The sequence below is a fragment of the Canis lupus genome, chromosome 33 (genome assembly GCF_003254725.2).
Source record: "Canis lupus dingo isolate Sandy chromosome 33, ASM325472v2, whole genome shotgun sequence".
Lineage (NCBI taxonomy): Eukaryota > Metazoa > Chordata > Mammalia > Carnivora > Canidae > Canis > Canis lupus.
Window position 1 is genome coordinate 24,259,103 of NC_064275.1, and position 25,714 is coordinate 24,284,816.

Consider the following 25,714-nt stretch of genomic DNA (forward strand, 5'->3'; position numbering starts at 1 on the left):
CAGGTGTGGTGCAGGCAACTGGAAGTGGCTGGTCAGCACCGTATGGTGCTCACTGGTGGGATGTAGGTGGGCCACTAGCAACTGCCATACTGGTTAATTTCAAAAATTGGTTTAAAAGTATTAACTGCTTTACTAGTTAACAAAGTTTAATTTTTCATCAAGACCTCTTTATATTAAGGAACATTAGGAAGGCACTCCAGCCCCCGGTATCATCAAAGATACCACCTTACTGCTTAAAACCATGAAATATCACTACCAGAAGCTAGCAGTCATCTTGGCTCTGCCTCAAGTCCTCCCCTCACCCCTTGCCTGCGGATCGCTGACCAGGTCCTTCAGGTCTACTCCAGAATGCTCAGGAACTGACTCATATCTGTCCCTGTGGACATTAGTCCAGGGCAGTGCTGTCTTTTGCTGGGACTGTTGTAACAGCCTGCTCCTGGGCTCTGTGCACTCGCTTTTCTTTCAGTTTCTTGAACCTACAGGCTTTTTTGGGGGGCGGGGGGAGGGGGAATGCTCCTCTTCTCTACTGCATCCCAGTCCAAATCTAACGATGATTTGCTTGTTCTTATCTTTTAGGTCTGGCTGTCACTTCTTCACTAAAGATCTGCCTCTCTAAAGAATGATTTCCCCTTCCCAAGTCAGTTCCTGTTTGGCTTATTTTGGCATGTTTCACAATTCTTAATTATTTTGTTTGCTTATTTCATCAATCTCCCTCTTCAGGATGTACCCTCCATAAGGGCAACGATCATATCTATCTCCTGCACCAGATCCCACATGGGGTTGCCAGATTTAGCAAATAAAAATACAGGCTTCTATGTCCATACTTGTACTAAAACTTAATTCAGGTTTTATCTGAAATTCAAATTTACCTGGGCATCTTGTGTTTCATTTGGCAACCCTATTCCTAGGCCCTAATACATGGCTGACTCTCACTACATGTTTTTAAATCAAAACTTGAGAGCAGCATATCAAAATTGCTATAAGGGTAACAAAGTGGGAGGAATGTACTAAAACTACCGAACTAGAGTAGTGAAAAACACACTTGCCATTCTTTTGATTCTGATTTGATAGTCTTCTCTCCCTCAGAGAACCTAATCAGCTCACCCTCAAAGTCTTGGACAGCCTAGTGCTCTAGCAGGGGTGCTGGCCACAGGCGGGGGCTGTTAGGAACAGTGTTAGTGCACTGCACTGCCTCAATTTTCTGTGGCTCTGTGCTGCACTGGGACCTTGATCTTCTTTGGCCCTGATCTCCCCTGACTGGGAGCTCGCTAAGGGAGGGGAGAGATGACTCCTTCCTTCTCAGTCATTCACCCCCAGCATCTCACTCTGTAGACAGCACGTAGCAAGGACTCAATGAATGGTTGCCAAATGGACTGATAAATGAGTGCATAGTAGGGGAGCTAAAGGAGCTAACCACTCTGGTTTGACCAGACTTGAAAGTTTCCTGAGACATGGGGCTTTCAGCAGGAAAATCAGGGCATTTGGTCCCCTCAGTGAATGAAGCTCCTTCTTCGTGGCTGGGCTTTTTGTCCATAATCATTTATATTAGCTGCTACATGACTATCATGATTAGATAGCCTGCTGGCCTGGCTGCCCATGTGTTTTAGGATGACACTGGATGTTTGGAGCTCTGCTGAACCCTTGTGCTTCTCTATGCCTGGGACCATGACCTTGGCTTCAGCCTCAGTTCATGGTCCTTCCTTGTGACTTGGTCTTGTGGCCTGTGGTAGACACTCTGGATTTGCACTCCTGGGATAAAGGCATTCAGGTTGAACTCATGTGAAGGGCTCTTAATTTTGAGATGATCTCATGGGCCCCTAATGTGGCCATGACAGGTATCATCAAGACCTGATTATGACCACTAACTACTTACACAGAGCATCAGCCAAGTATTTATTGAGTAATTAAGCTGACACAGAACTTTCCAAATACATTTCGACAAATGTCTGAATTACTTGACTGTGAAAAAATGAGTTCTCATTTTAACCACCCCCCCCCACCCCATACTACCAGAGGGCATGAAATTCTAAACAAAACCACACAGATCCATTTTCAATTTTGGCAGCAAATGCTCCAGTCTCAGTTAGGTCCTGCTGGTTTCCTGGAATCAGGGGTGAAGTGGCTCTTGAGAGGTTCCCAGCACTTATAGTAGTTCTCATCCAAACAACTAGAGGACTTGAGCCCCCACTTGGTGACGGCCATACTTAGAGAAGATTCAAACATAAATGCCTGTAGGAAATGAGGAGGGGGACAAGAAAGAAGAAGTGAGATGGATAATAAAACATATTTGATTACACGTCAAAGAAAAAGATGTAGGTAGGCAGAATCTGAATAATAAATTGCGGGTGCTGACATGGGGAGGACCACAGGCCTTGGGTTCCGACTCTGGCTCGGCCACTTATGTGAGTGAGACTTTAACTTCTCTGAGCTCCACGTTTCATTCTATAAAACAGAATTGGGCCCATAAGCCTCACATTGTCCTTACGGCATTATGGAGCTAAATTTGCTAGATCCAAGGGCAGAAAGGGAGAGTTCGAGGACTGTTCATCTTCTTAGAAACCATCATACTGAGGCTATGTCCTTGTGGGGAGGCCCTGCTCCCCATTTTGCAGAGGAGGAAACTATGGCTCAAAGCCGGGAAATGGCTTGTCAGGTGATGGTAGTAAGAAGTGGCAGAATGGGATTTGAGTTCTCTTTTTCAGGACTCCAACCAAGAGATGGGCTGGGAAAAGAGGAAGAAGGAAAAGGGAGCGTGAGGAGGAGGAGGAGAAGAGAAGGAGGAGGCAGGCAGGACTGTAGCACTTTCAAGAACCCTATTCTAGAAGATTCTGAATGGTGGATGCCCTGCTGTGTTCAGGTTTTTGTCCTCAACAGAAAGAATATGCAAATGTTCTGTGCAGCTTAGACATTCTGGCTTCACCAATTGCTGATTTTCCTATCCACTGAAGCTTTTAAATATAAAATAAAAACAAAAACGGAATAAAACCCTACAATTCTTATGTGTTCACATTACTGGAAATTTAGAAAATATAAATGCACAAAAGGAAGTTAAAGTTCTCTTGTGTCACATCCCAGAGTACCCGTGTTAGTACTGGTGTCTAATGTACATGAGCCTCCCTATACTTATAAACAAGGGAGATGATTGCCCCTGCCTGCCTTCCCATGACAAGCTTAACGTGAGGACCAGATGAGATCACACGGAGGTGCTATGCATGTTATGAACACTATTTGGAGATAAGGGTTATTATTATGGCTGTTCTTGTATTTCTGAGGACTGCTTAAGAGCCTTGTTGTCTGACTAGAGCGACAAAACCCCATTCCAGTTGAGCTGTGGAGGCAGTATTGAACAAAGTTTATTTATTCCAAACCGGAATAAGGATAAGGTGTATAGATGGGCCTGGGTCCCAATTATATAATGGGAAATGAGGATGGAGACCTAAAGTTAGGTCTAGGCAAAGTGCCGGACCCTAACCCTGCCAGGTATCCTGAACTCCCTACCCAGCTTCTGTCCTGCCCTTAATCCCTTATAAGGATAGCTCTTTCTGGCTAGTTCCCCAAGCCTTAGGCAATTCCCAAGGTCTTGCTCCTCATAAAAACAGCCCTGTCATTGCTTCTCTGATGCAGAACACTGCTCCCTGATAACACTAACTATCCAGAGCCAAGTTGGGCACCAAAGGTTACTAAGTGGCAGTTCTAGGGTAGCCTATGTACCCCAAAGAGACTTTGGAGGCAATAGCTTAATGGAAATTGTCAAACCACATCTCACAGAGAAGTAGGGTTGCACAGAAATTCTGCAAAGGCTCTTGGATAGGGAAAGAGCCAAGGTCAAGTAGGTGGGACTCTGCACCTTTTCCCTTGCAGATCAGCTCCATCAACTCTGGTCCTGGAATTGGGACTGAAATCAAACTGCATTGGATAGAGAGACAGATAATGCTCTCTGTTTGCAAACTAGGTATGGAGTCAGGCAGGCCTGTGCTATTGATTTTATTAAAGTCAGATTACACTGAAGGCATTTGTTTGAAAAGGTAAAGCAAATTTGCATGTGATTTAGCATAAAATTACTCCTTGTGGTCCATAAACTCCACCTCCAAGAATTCAAAAATAAAATAAAAATCAAGTACCGCAGCCAACTGCAATTTTGTTCAGCTTCAATGTTTATAGCCTGATACAGGAAGAATACAAAACAGGTTTTCAATCCCATCAATTTCGTCCCATGCCAAAGGAGAGCAAAAGAAAATGAGAAAGCCGTTGAGAACTGCTGCTCACAAGCCCTGACTATAGTGAAGAAAGGCTTCCTGATTCTCCTTGGCTTGAGAACTCCACTGAAGGTGACATCCTGCATCCCTGGGTACTGTAGTGTAGCCCTAGAGGGTCACCTCAAAAAGCAGAGATGATTCTGGGACACAGCGTATATACTCTGGGCTGCATACAGGTAATATTCACAATATTCCCTTATATCTGAACAGTGCTAGACAGTCTATAAGGTTAAATATAGCCACCTGCTGAGGTGGGCACCACACCCATTCTACAAATGGGGAAAATGAAGCACAGAGAAGTTAAAGTGACTTGTTCAAGGTCATGCAAGAACTAAGAGCTAGGATTTGATCTCAGATCTGACTCAAGTCCAAAGCTCTTTTCACCCTTCCACATCAGGAATCTAGTATACACACAGGGGTGTGTGCATACACACATGGGAATAAATAAACACACAGACACACACTCTCCTCTCTTGACTTCTCTGTGACTTTGGAAAAATGAAACAAACAAACAAACAAACAAACAAACAAAAAAACAACTAGCCAGTACTCTCAAGAAATTTGGAGAACCCAGAGGCTGCCAGAGCCTGGCATTCAATTTGCTTACCATGGTGCCATCAGCAATCCTCTCGGGTGCCAACTTGGCTTTGCTGGCCTTCTCAAAGCAGTCAGCATCAGGCCCGTGGGGGGTCATTGAGCTGTGCAGGCTGCCTCCTCCTGGCAGGAACTCACCCTGCTTTGCCTCATAATGACCTTTGATAAGTCCCATGAATTCACTCATGCAGTTCCCTGGGAAGGTTGAAATAGTATTATTTTTAGTATCCAATCAAGACTGGTAAAGTACCAAGACCTCTCAAGCATTATGTCTATGGAATGCCAAGAAGATAGGAGAATTTTATAATTTTTTTAGGATTACTAAAGAATAAAGATAGATGGGAGGGAGGGGAACCTGCAAAACATTCATTAGTGTGGAACTCCTGGTGGGCAAAACTCTACTTGATGGACGTGCGGATTATCAGAGGTCTTAAGCTCCACTGCCTGAAAGAAATGATGTTGGATCTAAAGAAAACCATAGCCCAGAGAAGAATTTTAATAATAATTAAAATGAAAGTTATAATAAAGAGTGGATGGGCTGATAGGCTGATAAGCCCTATATTAAAATCATCTTCTTTTCTTTTCCTTTTTTTTAAAGATTTTATTTATTTACTCATGAAAGACAGAGACAGAGAGAGAGGCAGAGGGAGAAGCAGGCTCCATGCAGGGAGCCTGACATGGGACTTGATCCCAGGACTCCAGGATCATGCCCTGGGCTGAAGGCAGGTGCTAAAATGCTGAGCCACCTGGGAATTCCCTCATCTTCTTTTCTAGATCTGATCTGATCCTCCTCCAAATAGCCTCACAGTAGTACATGGTATCACCATATTTCTGGTTTCCAATTCAGAAAACTGAGATGAAGTGTGTATGTGTGGGAATGTGTTGATGGAAGATTCATATAATGGAAAGAACCCTGGACTTGGAATCTATTACCAAATGATAATCTCTGTGAAAGTATCTTAGCAGCTGTAAAAATTGTCCATAAATGCTATATAGTCTAACAAACATTATCTTCTGTATCTGAACATTTCATCTTATTTTCTATTCTCCAAAATGCCTCTTAGGTTCATTCTTTTTTTTTTTTCTATTTCCATTGATATTCTCTTTATAGAATTCTAAAATTTTAAAATTGGAAAGGATCACTATTTCTACTCAATACAGAAGAATATTCTATATCATTCCTGACTGATTACTTCCTGGGGTCTGCCTGCATGCTTCCTGTGAATGGAAGCTCTCTACTCAACAAAGCAACCTAGTATATTATTAAAAGCTCTGGGTGTTAGTAATTTCTCTCATATTAAATGGGAACTTGCTTTAATCTAAGTTAAGCACATTGGTCTTAGTTGTGCTTTCTGGAGTCAACAAAATTTTACAAAAATCACCACATTCCCACTCTTTCAATCATATGTTTCTATTGAAATAAAGCTCTTTAAAGAAAAAGAAATAAAGCTCTTTATTAGAACAACAGCACACTTAGAGCAAGAATTAAATACAATACCTGAGAAAATTTAAATTCCTTTTCATTCATTCACCCATCTACCCACACTTGTCCATTCCCTACCCCATTTATCTGTCTATCCATCCATCCATTCACATACGTAATTGGACACTGTGCTAAGTGCTATGATAGAAAGGAGTAAGTCACAGCCCATCCAAAGTTACTCTAATAGTCTTTCCTGTGAGAGGGCTGAGAGTGCAGACTATGAACAAAGCAGAGAGCTATGGCATTGGCAACCCTTGCAAAGCTGGACATTTGGCATGATAAATGCCCCAGCCCTCTTCCTTACATGTGAAGTATAACTGAGTGCCAAAATATTTCTGTCATTGCCTAGGCAACCATGTTCATCCTGCCTAGGAAACAAAATGCTGCTGCAGGCCCCTATAGAAAAGGTAAGACCCAGATCATAGCTCTACTCATTTCTCCATGAAGCAGACATAGAGGAAAAGAAGTAACTATAAGCATAATGTGCCTATATTTTAAAAGCAGTTCTGCTCATGACTGAAATATGCTGTCACACTCCTCAATCTAGGTGTCCTCAGGGTCACCTTCATGGTTTAATTTTAAGAAGAGAGCAGTACAGAATTCAGCTTTGATCTGAATATGAATTTAGGTAGCAATGACTTTGGTGATGACATTTCTATATCGTTTTCTATATTTCAAAGGACAGAGGGAGGGTAGACCTTGCCTCTCTGATTAATGTTGAATCCAGTTGACTCAAATACATTAAGATGACTGGAGGCAATATTTCTACAGAAATAATTCTCCACTTTTCCTATAAAGTCACATCAAAGTAGCAAAGATTTTGATTATTGCTAAAGCAATAGTTTTAATATCTCTGGAAAAAATAATCTCTAACTTGGGGTTCTGTGGCTTTTCCAACTAACACAGGCAACCATACCTTTCAGATATTTATCTATCCTGGGTCAAATGTACTTGAGAGTCTTTTAAAAAATTATAAGAGGCATTTCACAAGGTCATTTGTTTCAGATGACTGAACTACAAACCAAAGTAGCTTGAAAGCTGTAACATAATAGCAAACGTGTCTAACTTAGACGGCTCTATTGGCCTTCTCCTTGGGTGGGCGATGAGCCACAGGCCAGTGCTTCTCAACATGTGGCCTATAGACCTTCTATGTCGGAATCCTCTGACTTGTTAACTCAAAATGCAGATTCTGAGGTTCTATCTCAGAACCAACTAATTATACTCTCTGAGAGTGGGTGCTGGGATGAATTTTTTTTAGTAGGCATTCTAAGTGATTTTTATATTCTCGATGTTCTCAAAGTGTGGTTCCTGAAACAGCAGCATCAGCAGCATATAGGGACTTGTTACAAAGGCAAATTCTCACGCCCCACCCTGGACCTACTGAAGCAGAAATTCTGAGGGTGGGGCCCAAGAATCTGTGTTTTAACAAGCCCTCCAGTGACACTGACACATATGAAAATTTGAAAACCGCTATATAAAGTAACCTCAACACAATAACTCTGTGAAATAGTGAATTATCAAGGACTAGCATGTAAGGTACAGGCTAAACTAAAGTAATTCTCTCTCCTGGACAGCAGATCCTCTAGGGGACTAACTTCCAGGAGAACAGTCAGGGCCTGTGAGGAGCCTGACACTCTTCAGAAAAGATAGTAGTTTGCTTTGACTGTATTAATGAAGTATCTGGTGTCTTTGTAGTGGTAATTGATTGTATCCTTTTCTCCACCATAATGGTGTCACCTGAAAAAGGTGGTGCTGGAATTTGACCATTAAGTGCCTTTCTTCCATACTTCCATACCTTCTATAAATGCCTAAATTGCCTATTCAGTGCACTGCTATATCTTGGGGATCTGGGGGACCTGGGAGCTAGTATATATATAAGTCAGAAGGCCTGAGGTTGACTAAGGAAAGGGAATTGTTTTTAAGACTGTTCCAAATGAAATGCACCTCAGAGTCTTTCCAGAGCTCTGTGTACAAAAATGCAATCTCCAGGAAGTGGAATTGTACATTGACCTTTAGGTTGGATTTACAGCTGACTAGTGTACAATTAAAAATGCCAACTTCATTAAGTGTGGCTATGAAATATCTTATTCATTCTTGGTGATGCATTTAGTGATTAAAGAAATGTTTATTAGATGGTGAAATAGAGACTTACTGTGGTAATAAGGAGGCCTGAAAGTCTTGTCAGCAACCCCCCATCGAGGCGGGAAGATGACAAAATCAGCAACAGCTACTCCAGGACGGACAGATTTGGCGGTCAACACTGTGAAGATGGATGGGTCCTGTGAAAGCACAAAGAGACACTGAGCCCACAGTAAAAGGGTGGTGACTGGACAATGGTACACATGTCACCCACATGGGAAAGGCTTTCTGAGTTGGCTCTAATTTTTTTAATTTTTTTTTTTAATGTAGGCTCCACACCTACAGACTAGAGCCCGCATTGTGCCCAACCTGGGGCCCAACCTGGGGTTTGAAAACACAATCCTGAGATCAAGATCTGAACTGAGGTCAAGAGGCCAAGGCTGTGCCACCCACATGCCCCAACACTGTAATTTCTGATCAAGCCACACAGGCCAGGCTAAGTCTGGGCTTGTCGTTGAGGTGCAGAAATCACTCATCTGACTTTGCCTTCTTGCTGTGCTTGAAGAAAAGTGAATTAACACCAGCTGAGAGGATTTGGAGCTGCTTTTTCACCCTGCTGAGCCCCCATTTCATGTGAGTATTACCCTGTGGGTCTGAGAATCAGTCGTGCCTGCCTCCCAATCTCAGGTCAGGGTGACCAGAGCTGGTATGTGCCACAGGGAGTTCTCCACAGAAAGGATGCTTGGAGTGAGGTGGAAATAGAAATAAAATAGTACCCAACTTTTGGTATAGTTGTAGGATATAGTTCTCTTTGGGGGCATCACGGAGATTCCAGGTGGTACCCTCATTACTTTCTTTCCCTTGTTTGACTCTCAGGTCTAAATTATACCAATTACATCATTAGTTTGGGGAGTGGTAATGTAGAAGGCATAGGCTGGGGGACAATATTACGATTTCAAAAGAATTTTGGATTTTTCAATGGAAAGATTGAGATTCAACTTAATTGAAATCAATTATGTTTGCTTTCACATGCTGGGGTCTGGGATTCAAAGATGGTTGAGATCTATTTCTTGCCCCTTTAGCATTGTTGGTGGCAGGGGTCTGGGGGCTGGAGGAGTCATAAAACAGGTAAGTAAACAACTAATCACACTAAGGTGGCAAGGTCAATCTAGCCTTATAAATAAAAATCCAAGGGAGTACAGAATGCCTGCCTACCTGAGAAGATCAGGGAAGGCTTCAAAGAAGAGTTGGTATTTGAGGAAGGTCTTGAAAAATGAAAGGAGAAAGAAAGAAAAAGGAGGGCAAGAGGAAGGAAAGAAGGAAAGAAAGGAAAAGGCATTTTAAGCACAGAAAATAGAAAAGGCATCAAAAAGCACAGAAATTTTGCTAAAAGGCAAGAAGGCTAAAGCCCAGAATTCATTTACAGAAGGGAGAGAGGGTAAGAGCTGGTACTGGAAAAATGAGTCTAGGGCCAGATGGTGGAGAGCATCCAACACCATGCTTCAGAGCTCAGACAATCCTAAACCATGGGGAGGCTGCAAGGTTTTCTCATGCAGCAGTAGAATGGTCGGAGCTGGATTTTGGAAGAATAACTGTAGCAGCACAACAGAGACTGAACCTGTGCAAAGGCAAGCCCCGAACCCACCCCTATCACCGTGAGACTTTATACTTCTTCATCTGTCTTGAGAAATGATCTGAAACTGTTAAAGAAAACGTAGTGAGTCTCAAATAAAGCTCTATCAGTGTCTCTGGATCCCTTTTCATGCTGTTTTGGGCTTGATGCCTCATTTTCTATTCCCTTTTGGTTTTGTTACAAGTTGTCTCTCTTCAAAAGGTAGTTTTGTTCCCCTAGAGATAAGCTGAACTGGCTCAGAGTAATCTTTCTGTCTTTGGTTCTCTGGCTCCTGCTCTAATTATCCCTCCAGCTTTTGGGTTAAGTTAATCTATCATGAACTAGGCTGCAAAATGAACTTTCCTGCAGGGTCTCAGAGCTAGCACTTTATCACGAATGTGGGGCCTTGGGGGCTTAGGGACCTATTTGTGGCCCTCTAATTGAGTGAAAAATATGACTGAGTTCACATTTTAGAACATCCTTTGTTTTAAATTCAAGCACTGAACATTCTGAGGAACTTCAGAAGAGGACTATCTGCTCCATCATTGCTAAAAACAGCCAGGAGTGGAGGTACCTGAGTAGGCAGCCGGACCCAGCAGACTCAGCATTTGTGAGCAGGACAAGAAAGAACTTTCCAAATCCAGAGCTGTTTCTTTCTTATCACTTTATCACTAACATTAGCAGTTAGTTTCTTTTGGGGATACATTGGCCAAGAAGATACTAAGTTTTTAGCCATCTATAGGAGTTGCTGTGATACTCTATAAGAACTAAGCTGTGTTCAAGGGTGAGTGTTGCCTGTCAGGCTGTTATTATTTCTAGCTTGTTATTATTTCGTCTTTCATCAAAGCTTTGCTGCAGATGATTCAAATTCCTGTCAACACAATGACTATATCTTGGGCTTCCAAGGGTGACACTGGAAATGCTAAATCTGTGAGTATCGGGAACCTAATATGGATGCCTCCCACCCACTGGCTGCCCTATTCTCAGGGCCCCTCCATGGTCCAGACTTACTGCATGGTCAAAGGCCACCGAGTTAATGACCATGAAGTTCTCCAAGTTGTACTTGTAGGGGGTGTAGTTCCCATGCCACGCCACGACATTGAATGGGGAGACATTCTGATCAAAAAAACAAAACAAAACAAAAAACAGGAAAGGGTAATTTTAGCGTTTAATGCTTTTGTAGCTGTGCTTCCACAGTTTGTACTTGGCATCACGGTCTCGCTTTTTTTTTTTTTAAATTTTTTTTTTTTTAATTTTTATTTATTTATGATAGTCACAGAGAGAGAGAGAGAGGCAGAGACACATGCACCGGGAGCCTGATGTGGGATTCGATCCGGGGTCTCCAGGATCGCGCCCTGGGCCAAAGGCAGGCGCCAAACCGCTGCGCCACCCAGGGATCCCAGCTTTTTGATTTGATTTTGCTCAGAATTTAATAACACCATCCTTTGGGAGAAGTATAACCCCGAATCATTTTGTGGTTGCTTCACATGCCTTCAAACCATCCCCTCCCTGCTAAGCCACTAACCCTATTTTTCCAGTTCATAAGCTGCAGCTGCCTCTGATTCCATGTGCAGCAGAAGCATAGCACATTCTCCAAGTAGTGCCTTTTCAACAATTTTTAACACAGTTGTGAGAAACTGTGGATGTCAGCAATTCTCCGACAATCTGGGCCACCGTCTGGGTTTCCTGGTGCACTTGCTGGGACTGCTCTCCAGGTAATTGCTGCCTAGAGGAGCTTCTGGTACACTGTCTGGGTTGGTGAGTTCAGGAAGGTGAGATGGTATCTAAGAGTTCCAGCCTCAAGAACTTAAGTTTTCAGAGCAATCCCAATGTGATCCTTCTTGGGCCTGCTCTGGAATAGGAGAGGATCAGTGCTCTGTTACACAAAGGTGGTCCCCACGGCAACTATGCTTCTGTTCTGGAAACAGAATCTAACTCAGAATATTCTAAAAATTTTACTGAAGAGCCTACTTACAGAGGAGAGATTAGGGTTCAGTGAACTGGCTAGATACACTGAGGTTTCTGAGCCTAGTAACAGTGGGAAGACCTGGCTGTTCCAGGGCCTGTGGGATATGGGAAGAACAAGTTGTTACAGGATTCCAGCAAGAGCTAGAACCATGAAGGGGCTGCCTGGTGGTGTGTTGGTAAATTATTTAACAACTAGCAACTAGCTCTCAAAAGAAAAATGCACTGTTTTTATAGCATTTGCTAATTTCTGGGGTATAAATATTCTTACCACGATCAGTTTTGAGCTACTATTATAATGTTGCTGAACACAAAGCTGGGAAGAATGTGTATATCAGTTCTTGCGTGCCAGTATGAACTGGCTCCAGCATGCCACTGGGGCTATCCAACAAGAGCTGAGATCATGGAGGGTTGCAGTCACACATAGGGAAGAAAAGGAGAAGAAAAACTCCCAACTTTTTTGTCTTTCCTCCTGCCTTCCAATTTCCTGTGAGTACCTCGCACTGGTTGAACCCAACCAAAAACCAGCTGGCTGGGGAGCCCATGCAGGTCAAGCTCTTAGGGTACAGGTCATGGCAGAGAAGGGATAATGGATCAGTGTGGGCACTCAGATAGAAAACAATCAGCAGGGATCCCTGGGTGGCGCAGCGGTTTAGCGCCTGCCTTTGGCCCAGGGCGTGATCCTGGAGACCAGGGATCGAATCCCACGTCGGGCTCCCGGTGCATGGAGCCTGCATCTCCCTCCGCCTGTGTCTCTGCCTCTCTCTCTCTCTGTGTGTGACTATCATAAATAAATAAAGAAAAAAATATTAAAAAAAAAAAAAAAGAAAACAATCAGCAGAGTCCACTTAGGAAGCAGAAACCCATGGAACTGCTGGCCACCTCTGGAATGGTGGTTCTCTATCAATTAAATTCAAAAATAATATGGGGAGCATGCCTCTGATGAGTGTAGGTTTTCAACACCTCATGCCCAGAAGCTATCGTTTTTGTCAAGCTGGAATAGTATCGAAGGATCCACATTTTAAATAACTTCCCTTAGAATTTCTGATGCAAATGGCCTCTAAACCACATTTTGAGAAATCCTGACCCAGACGATATGAAGGTGACAATGTGTCAATGAGGCTGGCAATTAACTCTCAGGGGTTAATTTTAAGTGCCAAACTAGTTGGCCTCTGCTGATTAGCATACCTTGTAAATGCTGTACAAGGAAAATAATATGCCTTGGAAATAGAAGCTATAGGTCAAAGGGCCCAAAATAGTGGTAATAAATAATGGTAAAAAGAAGAAATCTTCGGATTATTTTGCTTATATAATTACATTCTGCAAATATATATTCAGTACATTAATAATATAATATATGCTAATATATCAACAATTACATATTATGTTATTATTATCCATTCTTTTATCTATCTCCTGAGTTTACAAGGCTACTGGTATAAACTAAGTCAAGTTAATTAACTGAGTTCTACTTGTTTTATATTAGTCATAGCTTGTATTTGAAATGTGGTGGCCTCTGGTAATATAAATCTTGGATGATCTGCTTATTTACTCATTTTCCTTTTCATAACATATTACCCTGCCTGTATATTATATTTTACATACCATTTTAGAGACCTACATTTTTCCAGGATTTTTATTGCTTGGTGAGGAGAAAGAGCACAACCTTTGGAGTCAAACAGATATAGGTTCTAATACTAGTTCTGCCATTTACTATGACATTTGGTAAATTATATGTCACTACCTTTTCATGCCTACAAATGAGGCAAATAGTACCTTATTTGTAATATCTTAGTAGTATGGTAAAGACGAGAGGATATAATATATGTAAAATATTTAACACTGGCCTTAGCAAACAGTAGGTGCTTAATAACTATTCCCTTTCTGTCTGCTGACCTCTCTTACTTTACCTGTTTGGCAGCAAATAGCTTCCCCTGGTATTTATTAATCACAGTGTAGCCACCTGGTACTTGGCGATCTTCATACCAGGCAACGGGTATCAAAAAATCACGAGGATTGGCCAAGCCATTGGCTCCTAGAACACAGAGACCCAAAAGTTTTTTAGACAATAGGAAAGATGCCTGCAGTTGCACAAAGAGAAAGGGCTCTCTTCCACGTCAAGAGCCGTTCCACAATTTGTTTTCATTGTTCAAAGGCTCATTGGAATCCCAAGCTGGTACCCTTCTAGGAGGAGCCAAGGAATTTGATCAGGAAAAAGAATCATGAAAATCATCATCATGATCACCAGCATCACCTCCTAAAGTTGTAGAGTAAATATGGTTTATCAACCGTGTTACATGCATTATTGCATCACGGCAGCTGAGGGGAGAGGATGAAACTAGAAAAGAGGTAAAGAGAAGTTCTTTTTTTTTTTTTTTTTTTAAAGGGAAGTTCTGATAGAATACTAGAACTTTCCTCCAAGAAAACCATGATGATTCTAGAACTCATCTCCAGTCCTTGATCTCAGAAAAGAAGGGTTACATACTGTTGCCTCGGCATGCCTCTGCTTCTCAGAACTCAGAATCAATACAAGTCTGCAAAACTGCTCTCCAGCCTGACATATCTGTCTGCCACTCAGGAGAAAAAGCATTCAGGACTTGCTTGCTTACCTTTGCTTAGGAGTGAGTGTTGCCTCCAGAGAAAGAAAATAAATCAAAAGACCAAAAATAAAAAGTGTAAGTGCAAAAACATAATTTAACTCTGAGAGAGACCTGGGGAGTGTTTTATCATTTCCATCTCCTGGGGTTAAAAAATATAAGCCCCCAACTGGTTAGTAAATTATATATATTTTTGAGGGTACATGTTCCATGGAACCTGCAGTCTATGCTGACTGTAGAGCAGCAGGAAGCCAGACTGAAGTGGGAAGAGCGGGTGGTGAGCAGAATGACAGACGGCCCACCATGGCTCCAGCTGCCTCTCTGCTGCCTCCCACCTTCCTCTGACTATTTGGATCTCCCCAGGGGAGTGACCAGAAGGCACATGCTGGCCTGTCCTGCTTTACTCTAAAAAGCTGTTGACAAGGAAAGGAAGAACTGGGAGGTGTGGCCACCACCTTTAGCAAACATGTCAAAGATGAAACCAAGGGCCAATTTTCGCAGCCACTCTTTTCACTCTAAGAGATGTTTTGAGAACAACTCCTCCTACCACCTTCACTTCTTTCCTGCATCTCCTGCCTCCAGTTTGCCAGAAGAATCGGGGGTGGGGGGACCTTGATTCACTTTTGAAAGTTTTAATCTTACCTCATGGAGGCTGCCTCATGGAGGAGATTTCCAGCTCCTTCATGGCTCTGAATTAATGTGTAGATTTTGTGGAATGTGCCGAGTGGGAATGTTAGGTATGTAGATGATACATCTTTTGGTCTATATCCCTTTCCATAGGAATATAGCCCTTGTTTAACGGCTTGCGCTATGTTGTTGTCTACATACAACTTATTGACTTAAGAAAATAACCTCCCTCCTATTCACAAAGTTCGTTCCCACATGTTTGTCTCTGCCTAAGCAGTTCTCTTTCCTTTTTATTTGTCCTCAAATTTTCATCAAGATTTAGTCAATCTTACCTTTTCTATAAAGCTATTCCTAGTGACTTTGGCCCCTAGTAACCCAAACTTCTACATCCTTTAGGGTATATATACTGTATAATTAAAAATCTATTATATACCTTCTGTTCTCCAACCGTCTATATGCTACTCTAGAAAGAGATTTATAATGGGTTGACTTTGGTTGTTTACTTTTATGTATGTATTTTATGAGGCTTTTGTTACCCTTGGTGCGATTCCCATCAGTACCCTTAGAACAACATAGAGACAAGACTAGCTGATGGATAGATATACACTGATGAGCTAATTAATGATTTCATTTCATCAGCTGGGTCAGCCATTGTAAAGAATCCCTGACCTTGGAGGGTTGAAAAAAAGTGTCTGGGATTGCTTAGAGAGTTTTAATAGGTTTCTGAAATTCCCAGCTACACTTGGTCTAGAGAAGTTGTCTAGACAGGAAAGTTGAAATTTGAGTGAGATAATGAGGGGAGAAAGATAATGAAGGAAGAAGGATGTTTAACTCTCAGGCGATTATCTGTCCTATATCTCAAGGGAGCCTAAAAGCTTGTAGTGAAGATTTACCAATTGGTCCCAGGTCAGGCAACTCAAAGTGGACACCGTAGACCTCCAGGATATAGCCCCTGGTCTCCTCGAAGACATCTATGCTGAACCGCATTCCTCTCTGGAACAGGAAGTAGATGGTGGTGTGCACTCCCAAATCATACATGTAGCTATAAAGAAGCTGCCCCAGGGACACCTGGATGGCTCAGTGGGTGAACATCTGCCTTGGGTCTGGGATCGAGTCCCGCATGAGGCTTCTTGCGGGGACCCTGCTTCTTTCTCTGCCTGTGTCTCTGCCTCTCTCTCTCTCTCTCTGTCTCTCATGAATAAATAAATAAAATCTTAGAAAAAAAAAATCTTCCCCAGAGCCACAGCTATCCCCAAATGCAAAAATAAGGCTATAATCTGCTAAGCTATGTTTGAGAGGTGACCAACTCAAAGATAAGTTAAAATGAAAATTTTAACTCCTAATCATATCTGTGACCCAAATCAATTCTAGTCTAATCGCTCATTAGGTTCAGAGATACCAGTGCTCTAATATAGCCAAATTTTTAAGAAATTAATCTTCACTGAACCCCCTCCCCCCACCCGCATCAATCCGTGGGAACAGAGCCTTATCCAAAGTGTATATAAGTATTTAGGAAAGCATATTGACAATGCTTTTTGCTTTGTGATTGTGTCCTATTTTAAAACAAATCATGCACCCAAGCCTGCTTACCCTTCTGCACAGGGAGCCTCCTGCATGACTAAATTCCCTCCCTTTGCTCAGACACGATCCACCAAGAAATTTTAGGGTTGGAAATGACAGTAGTTACAGCATCTGATTGCTCCCAAATTAGGGATAGGCAGGGGAGAAGGGGACACATCACCAACCTGAATGACGCAGATCTCGTTGGGCTGCACAAGCATCTTGCCAAACTCAGTGTAAATGAGAAGTTTTCCTTTCTGGGGAACTAACAAAAAAGACAGGGCCCAGTGAACAACTCTTTTCTCATGAAGGCCACTTCATGAAGAGTAAAAGGCTCAAGGGCTGCATTTGATTTTTCATTCCAAAAGAAAAGAGCTTTATTGAGTCTCATGTGGGGAAATGTATATTCTGAGAACTTAGGTTAGCAATTTTATTACCTAGAAGAAAGCGAATGAAAAAAATCGACTCTGCTTATATTTGGTTGCCAGGCTAGGAGTTTTTATATGCACAGTTCTGTGGATTGACCAGAAAGGACAGCAGAAATAGGATGGAAAACCACTCATTTCTGATAGTTCCAGCAAGTCCAGTATTTGCATATCTAATATCTACACCAAAATAGTGATTACAAAATATCAATACTGAAACCATCAAATAGAACAGGTAGACAAGAGGACTCTCTAATAGACATTCTGTTTCAGAAAGCATCATGAAAATTTCTATCTAAATGGCAGATATCAATGACAGATGGTCTTGGGCGGATTTGAAGGCAAATAGAGTTATCTTAATAAGTTAATCACATGTTGGTATTATTCTATTTCTTTTCAGCTTTCCAGATCTCCCGTATTAGAAATGTCTGCCAAGGATGGGCCGAGACAGAGAGACCAGGAAATAGATGAGGGGCTTTGAGGTACACCAGGAATCTTTTCCAGACCACTCATGGCCTCTAGATCTCAGTCTGTAGATTGTATTATATAAGACAGACTGAAGGACAAAAGAAAATAATATATATAAAATTGAAAAGCAGCTTGTGACTGGAGATCAATTCATACTGAAATCTTCAGAACTTACCAATCAAGAAGTCCCCATCTGAATTGTAAAAGCATCTAAAACAAAGAATAATTCCTGTGATTTTCAATTTTAACACTGTCCAGAAAAATGAATTCACTTCATGTATTATTGATTACTACCCACCATGTGCCAGGCTCAGTGCCGGATATGAACTGGTGAGCAAAATGACCCCTTCTCTGTCCCCAGACATCTTAGAGTCTAGTAGGAGGTCAGATAGCAATCAAATAATTACAGAACTCTGTCATCGTAAACTGTAATGGCACTATGAAAGTCAAGTTCAGGGGAATGAAGGAATAATGAACTTGATCTAATGTGATGAGTCAGCAGAGGCTTCCCTGAAGAAGGGACATTTGGCTGAAAACTGAAGGAATTATCTAGGCAAGAGTTTGGGGAGTGGGGAAAACATTTCAGGCAGAAAGAACAGCACATGCAAATGGTCTGAGGCAGGTTGAAAGAACTGAAGGAAGGCTAGTGCAGCTCGAGTAAAAAGAAGAAGGTGCTATGATATGAGGTTGGATCCAAAGAGACATCTGCAGGGCCTTGTCATGGCTCAGAGAAGTTAAATGCCCAAGATTACTCAGCCAGGAGGAGTGGCATAGGGTTTTGGATAGAACAGTCAGGTTCCAGTGATAATCTGCAAATCTACTGTGATATTTTGCTTCCCCAAGAAAGGCGGAATGCCGTTTTCATATTTTTTCCGATTAAAAAAAATCCAATATGTAAGCTCCTCTATTGAGGAATGTCAAACTTACACAGTTATTAGCTGAAGCCGAAGTCTCAGCTTGACCCGCTACCAACTGGTGGCCCTTAATGGCTGCTCATGCAGTATGACTTTGGACTCAGTTGAAAAAATTAGAGATATTCTGACCCAAATCTGGTTGAAGTGAAAATGCCTCTTGGACTACTTCTGCTTCCCAATGCCCACCATCTCTTTTCTATTTGCATTGTTATGTGAAATTCTTGTTTATGTTCTAGGAGTCAGTCACGATTGAAATGCTCACTTATTAATAAATGTGTATCAATGTTGCTCTGGGAGAAAAAATAAACAGTAACATAAAACAACTACCCAGCTTCCATTCTCTGGCCAACAGCTCTTGGGAAATCAGGATGTTCTGTGCAAGCATCAAGCCGCTTACCTGTTCCCCATGGAGGTGTTGCAGAGAAAAATATGGATGGCAAGTCCATTGTTAGACCTTATGTCTCCAGCTCCACACAAGGTATGCAGGCCCTGGGAGAGACCGCAGGAGAAGGAAGGGTGTATGTAAGTCTCGTCCAAGAGCCTGGCCCTCTTCCTGGTCTGGAGAGCCATGAGGCAAGGTTCTATTCCACAGGACAAGTGGACATTTGGGGTCCAGTCTGCTCTGGACAGCCTGAGATTTGTGGATTTTGTTTGGTAAGTGGTGGCTCTCTCTAGTCGCTAGTCATGGCCCTAGATCTGGATTATCTCAATGGCTAAAATGACCTTACTTGGCATTTTATCAGTTTGGTGCTTAAGATGAGCCTAGAGGAGAGTTTCTTTCAAAAGTAAAACCGGGCACCTAGGAAGCCTAGGGAGGAAGGTTGCCACATGAGGGACCAGTTAATGCCCCTCAGCTACATGCACCTTATCAGGTAGGCAGCCGTGTGCTTATATATGGGATCAGCCCTAATTTTTCCACAACAGGGAAGTGGGAGCATTCTGACCAATGATAATCCTGTCTGCTGATAATCTGCAGTTGAAGAAACCTTAACACATGGGTCTTCTCAAAACCCTCAGCCCCAAACCTGCAGATGGAAAGGACAGAGCTCTCTCCTTCAGATATCCATAATTCGCCCAGAGTGGAGGATTTCTTTTTGTATTTTAACACAGTTTGCCAGTTTGGGATCAATTTAGATGGTTCTACACAGAGCTTGGGGCACTTAAAATATAGATAAGGAATTCCGCATAATCCAAACAATTTGGCCTGTGGCTGGGCACCTGGACTCTCCCTAAATAAGCCATGGGCTGAGGTTGGTCTGCCAAACTAGTTTCTTTGAGGCTCTCTGCATTGTAGCTCTTTTCTTTCTCCCCTACATACAGTTTGCTCTGAGCTCAAGTATTCCAATACTCCCAACACCTATAACTACCGAGCAGAACTTTTAATCATCATTGCATTAACTTGAGCTGTCACCCTGAGTTAATGCTATTCTAGCCCAAGGGTCTATTTCATGAAGTTCGTGAAGTTGGACAGAGAGAAAATTATATATTTATTTTCACTAACCTCTGAAATGTATAATTTCCTTCAATTCATATGAATGTAAGCGACAAAGTACAGAAGTATTAGAAGTACCTGTGACCTGCTCACTGATAGAGATCACACATATTTTTAGATCACATTATAGTTGTTACGCTTTTCCAGAATATTGTTTATGCTTATACTTCTATCAACTAAAGTTATTAGATCTTTTCATAGATCTTGTGATTTAGAAGCATATGTTACTATAAAACCAAATTTATTAGTTTAATATGTTTATCATTGTATTTCAATATGACAACTTCTTTGTAATTTTATGTAATTTATTTAAAACCACAAGCTTTACTAGACAATTAAAGGAGTCCATGGAGAGGGAAACAAATTAAAAGTGACTCTTAGCTATAGAGAACAAATTGAGGGCTGATGGAGGGAGGCGGGCAAGGGATGGGCTGGACGAGTGATGGGTGTTAAAGAGGGCATTTGTGTTGAACACTGGGCTGTATGCAAGTAATGAGTCACCGAACTCTACTCCAGAAACCAATATTGTATTGTATGGTGACTAACAAAATTAAAAAAAAAAAAGGAGTCCAGGGGAAAAAAGGATAAGGACCCCTGTTCTAGCCAAAAACAAAGATACCTGAGGTAGGCAAATGCTCAATTTCCATTGGCCAGTCAGAGATGTTGTAAATAGCTCACCAGTGCCCTTTGGTGTCAGGGGCCATTTGTTGCCTGGAAGTAAGACATCCCTTGGCCAGCCCTGGAAGCAGAGGCAGGTGGTGCTGTCTCTGCTGCCGGCCTCTAAGTCTGCTTCTGCTTGGCATTCAGCCAGCAAATGGCTGAATCACTCACTCACTGGGGGAGAAAGGAGAGCAGAAGGAAGGTGTGGATGGTATTGACTTACACTCACAAAGTCCACTTTCTTCTGAGATGCTTTTGGAATTTCAAATGGTTTCCATCGAAGCTAGAAAAAAAATTACATATAACAGGAAAATTTTTTTAGAAGGAGAAACCATCGGCTTTCTAAATAAATAGCACTGATTACACAGAAAAAGGATAGCTGTTCTTCTGTGTGGCTCCAACTCCTTGTAATTTTGTTATTTTAAAATTAATAACTACCCATTATTTCCTAAAGGATCTCAGTTGGGTTCTGTGTGTGTATTTGCGTGTGTGTGTGTTTAATCTATCATCTTATCTATCTATCTATCTATCTATCTATCTATCTATCTATCTATCTATCATCTATCTATATTGTTTTCATTCCTTAGCACTTTTAAATTAAAAAAGTGAAAAAAAGATCATTGCTTCTTATTTCAGAAGCTGTTTGTTTCTTTTAACATTTCGCTCAGGCACATCAGTGAGTTTTGACTGATGCTGCTTTTTATGCTATTTATAATCGGCTCCCTTTCCTGGCATGCCAGCCTCTCTGTGTGGGCTCCTGACACTGCAGGGGAAGGTTCTACTTCTACTTCCAGCCTTGGGAGTTTTGAATTATTTCTTTAAGAGGAAAAAAAAAAGCACCCAACTGAGGTTGGATTTAGTAAATGCAGTACCAGGTTCAATTTTTTAACCAAACCCCACGTTTGTCCCCAGGCTGCCTGACAATTCAGTTTAAATCACAACAATCTTTAATTTAATAAGAAATGATCTAAGGAAGTGGGAAGAAAAAACAGCAGGTCTGGGACCTACTAGAAGTAAGGTCCCAGCACTTATTAATCAACTTGGCAGCAGGCCTGACCCAGCCAGGCTGGCAGCAGATAAACTGAGCAGCCTGAGGACATCTCACAGAGTGGCCTGTGCCCCAACAGCTGGCTCCACTGGCTGCGGCGCCTGCTCAATGCAGGCAAGGCAGGGCCTCTGATAGGTCATGGGGCTCATTTTGTATTTCAGAAAGGCAGCCAAGAGAGAGTGGAAGCAGTAAGTGGGAAAGATGGCACTGGGGTTATTATTCTGCTTCCTTGACATACACAGTCAGGTGGCAGTATTTATTTTTTAAAAGCGAAGTTGGATTATCTCATCCTGGTACTACATAAAAAGGTTGTAAAATGTTGATTTGAAAAATGTTGCTGAAATCTTGCCTCAGAAAAAAAGAAAGTGTTTAGGGTTGCCTGGGTGACTCAGTTGGTTAAGCATCTGAGTCTTGATCTCAGAGTCACGAGTTCAAGCCCTGGAAAAAAAAAGAAAGAAGGGAAAAAAAAAAGAAGAAGGAAAAGGTTTAGAACTAATTTCATTAAAGATGATATTTCCTGGGAGGAAGAGGAACCTGAGAGCAAGGATCTAGGAAAGGTTTCTCAACCTTGGCACTATTGACATTTTGCATTGGATAATTCCTCATTGTGGGAGGCTGTTCTGTGCACTGTAGGATGTTTAGCAGCATCCCTGACCACTAGTCATTAGATGCCAGTAGCACTCCCCCAAGTTGTAACAACCAAAAATGTCTCCAGACATTGTCATATGTCTTCTGGAGGACAAACTTCCCCTGGTTGAAAACCACTGATCTAGGAGGATAGTTCCCTGACATCAGGAAGGGCCATGGCTAAGTACTGCTAGCTTTATGAGAGCAAGTTCTAGTCTACTATTAATCACTACATGTTGCTTCTCTCTACAGTAGCAGCACACAGAGTTTGTATACCTAGGAAGACTGGAAGACTAGGCTACCTGGCGTCTTGGTCCCAAGAAGAGTCATCATTCCAGATTTCCCAATGGTAGGAATTTAAGCATCAGGTCAATTGTTGCCTGGGCAACCTTTTAGACCTATCCAGAGGTTCTGAACTGATTACCCATGACAGTTGCCCAGAAGAACTTTAAGACCCAAGACTAAATTAACTCAGAATCTGTTCAGTATTTTATAAAAACTTTATTTTATAAAAGTTCTACTAATGGAGCAGCTACAGTTTAAGAATCACCACACCCAGCCAGATTCTGTGATTCTTATTTGCTGAACCAAGCATCATGTTTAGAAAAGTCCTCTCAATCAACCTATCAACAAATTAATTAGTCAACTAAATTGTGGTATCTTTGGCCAAATGTGGCAGTGACTTGCTAGCTACCAAATAGCAAGGATATTTAAATAATACAAGTGTAAAGATTTACAAACCCAAGAAAAAGGAGAGCAAGAAAGGAGAAGGAGCATATGAGTGGCTCAGTTGGTTAAATATCTCTTGGTTTCCACTCAGGTCATGATCTCAGGATCATAAGATCAACTCCTGCTGGGCCTCTGCACTCAGCAGGGAGTCTGCTTCCCCTCTCCCTCTCCCTCTGCCCCTCCCCATGCACACACACACACACATACTCTCTCTCTCTCTCTCTCAAATCTCTTTTATTAAGAAAAAGAAGGAAAGAAAAAAGAAAAGAAGGAAGGAAGGAAGGAAGGAAGGAAGGAAGGAAGGAAGGAAGGAAGGAAGGAAGGAAGGAAGAAATTCCAGTAATAGGAGGAGCACTACCTATTTGTTGCATTGAGACAATATGTTTGTAGATCTTTCTGAAATTGAAATACCTGTCGTCGGTAGAAATAAAGTCCTGACCCTCAAAGAAGAGGTTTGTCTCTGTGAGTGGGAAAAACTAAATAAGAGAGGCTAAGAGGTTGGTTTGATTGTTTTTGCTGGTCAGTTTTTCAATCTTCTATAGCATATCAGGGGTGTCAAGTGGACAGGCACCTACATGATGATGTAGGGAGCATGCTTTCAATAGGGCCCACACACTAGATGAGGCAGTAGTCCTGAAGAACCTTTTTCTAATGCAAAAATAATAGCCTTCAGATGATGGAGATAGTATAGAGAAGTAATTTATCTGCTGGGTCTGATAGCAGCAGATTGTACAGAATCTATATTCAGTGTATTATGAAGGATAATAAAAACCGAAGCTGGTTCTGATAAATCCAGTACCCACAAGAAGAAGCCAACTTTTGCTCTTCAGGCAAGAGATTTGTGTCAGGAGCTTCGGTGTGATATGTTATTGAATGTGAGGAGGGAGATTTGGGGAGATGAAACAGGAAGAACCCATGAAGTGGAGGGTAGAAACATCTTCTGCTAAAGCCAGATGTTCAGCTTAATTGCATGCTGTGGAGCAGTAACCCTCTGATCCAAGGCCAGCCTAAGGGGGCTGTGCATTGGGCTGAGCCAGGAAGGAGATCTGGGTCTTGCTACTGTCTCTGTTTCCATTTATTCTATGACCTCAGGCAAATCAAGTAATTTTCTCTCTTTGGATTGTATTTTTCTCTTACATGTAACAATGGGATACTGAAGGAAACTATAATTTCAGAATTCTCTTTGGAGAAGAGCTTCTGAAAGTGATAAATGATGCTTGTTAGTTGATTTAGTCATATAACTTTTTTAAGTTTTTAAAATTCATACTCTATATTATTGCTAAATAACCCTCCAAACAATTTAATTATTAAACATTTCAAAATCAATGAAATCAATTGTAGTGCTCAATGCAATGTCTTGACTTTAGAGGATATTAATAAATTTCTGTGGAATGATTGAATGAAGAATAAATACAAGGCACTAAGAACATTGCTAATATCTCAAAGAATAAGACTAACATAAATGTGTGAGATTATTTGTGATCTAGTGACATTCAGGCAATAGTAAATTGGGAAATGTTTATTTAAAAAATATTTTATTTATTTATTTGAGAGAGAGACAGAACAAGTAGGGGGAGAGGGAGAGGGAGAGTCAGAAGCAGACTCCCCACTCAGCAAATAACTCTACCCAGGCCTCAATCCCAGGACCTAGGGATCATGATCTGAGCCGAAGGCAAATGTTTAAGTGACTAAGCCACCCAGGTGCCCACAGTGTTTCTAAAAGTCCAAAGATTTTTTTCTAGGATGTAAGTCAATTCTTTATGTATGTGCAGAACTCTCAGTTCTTCTATATCCTGATTTTTCTGCCTAGTTGTTTTATCAACTGTTGAGAGACAGATGTTGAAGTTTCTAACTGTAATTGTGGATTTATATATTTCTCCTTCCAGTTCTAACATTGCTTCACATACTTTTGCAGCTGTATCCTACAAATTCTACTGGAAAATAAACTTTTACTTACTAGAAATGAAGTAGTTAGAAATAATTTGAAAAGCATCTTCAAGGGAATCCAAAGTTAGAATTAAAGTTTTTTTAAGGTTACCAAAGGAGAAAAACAGAGAATCAGTGGCAACATTTAATGGTCAAGATTGAAAATGCATGTTCAGGAATGAAGAGGAAATTAGAAAATTGGCCTCAGTATTTCCAGAGTCAGAAGACTGGGAGTTGGGCTGGATGATCTGAGTATCCATTTCAACACTATTATTCTTTGATTTACTGAAATTCCCTCCAAAATTGCCCTGGATTCAACTAGAATGAGTTGGCTGAGTTAGATACTCTCAACAACAATGACTGTCTAGAGGTATACATACCATTAGAGGCTGATACCATCTATCTAAGAATTTGGAAGTAACTTATAGATACAGAATAATCACAATTTGTAAGCAACTATAAGCAGTAGCTATGGCTAGGAGAGGCCTAGGGTAAACCCACTACAGTGAGTTTTAGTACAGACTTGGGAAGGTATGTGTATACGTGTGTGTGTGAATAAAATAAAACAGTGGTTCGTTGAATTCTTCAGCAAATCTAGTAATTTAAGAGAAAAGTCAACATGAGTTATATGGAGATAAATCAGGCTTTGAGT

The 25,714-nt window shown here is 41.5% G+C and overlaps 1 protein-coding gene and 2 long non-coding RNA genes across 6 annotated transcripts in view; 2 read left to right on the forward strand and 1 right to left on the reverse strand.

Moving 5' to 3' along the window:
• Window positions 1–1,866: 1,866 nt before the first annotated feature.
• HGD (homogentisate 1,2-dioxygenase) overlaps window positions 1,867–25,714 on the reverse strand; it is a 41,976-nt gene continuing 18,128 nt past the window's right edge. For both annotated transcript variants that reach the window (XM_025475904.2, XM_035709842.2), the window contains exons 5-14: window positions 20,956–21,015; window positions 18,978–19,069; window positions 17,842–17,876; window positions 16,959–17,038; window positions 16,107–16,206; window positions 13,900–14,024; window positions 11,036–11,140; window positions 8,486–8,612; window positions 4,864–5,045; window positions 1,867–2,229 (exon numbers count right to left, since the gene is read on the reverse strand). In XM_025475904.2, coding sequence (XP_025331689.1) covers window positions 2,080–2,229; window positions 4,864–5,045; window positions 8,486–8,612; window positions 11,036–11,140; window positions 13,900–14,024; window positions 16,107–16,206; window positions 16,959–17,038; window positions 17,842–17,876; window positions 18,978–19,069; window positions 20,956–21,015 — 1,056 coding nt within the window. In that variant the 3' untranslated portion in view covers window positions 1,867–2,079. The remainder of the gene's footprint in view (window positions 2,230–4,863; window positions 5,046–8,485; window positions 8,613–11,035; window positions 11,141–13,899; window positions 14,025–16,106; window positions 16,207–16,958; window positions 17,039–17,841; window positions 17,877–18,977; window positions 19,070–20,955; window positions 21,016–25,714) is intronic.
• LOC125754247 (uncharacterized) lies at window positions 7,652–9,540 on the forward strand. Its single transcript, XR_007407933.1, has 3 exons — window positions 7,652–7,869; window positions 8,743–9,045; window positions 9,495–9,540. It is a non-coding gene; the product is annotated as an uncharacterized LOC125754247 (long non-coding RNA).
• On the forward strand, window positions 11,958–23,452 carry LOC118353154 (uncharacterized). Of its 3 annotated transcripts, XR_004811523.2 has the most exons (4): window positions 11,958–12,478; window positions 14,376–14,664; window positions 17,599–17,680; window positions 22,660–23,452. It is a non-coding gene; the product is annotated as an uncharacterized LOC118353154 (long non-coding RNA). The 3 variants fall into 3 exon arrangements; XR_004811524.2 differs by lacking the exon at window positions 17,599–17,680; XR_004811525.2 differs by lacking the exon at window positions 14,376–14,664.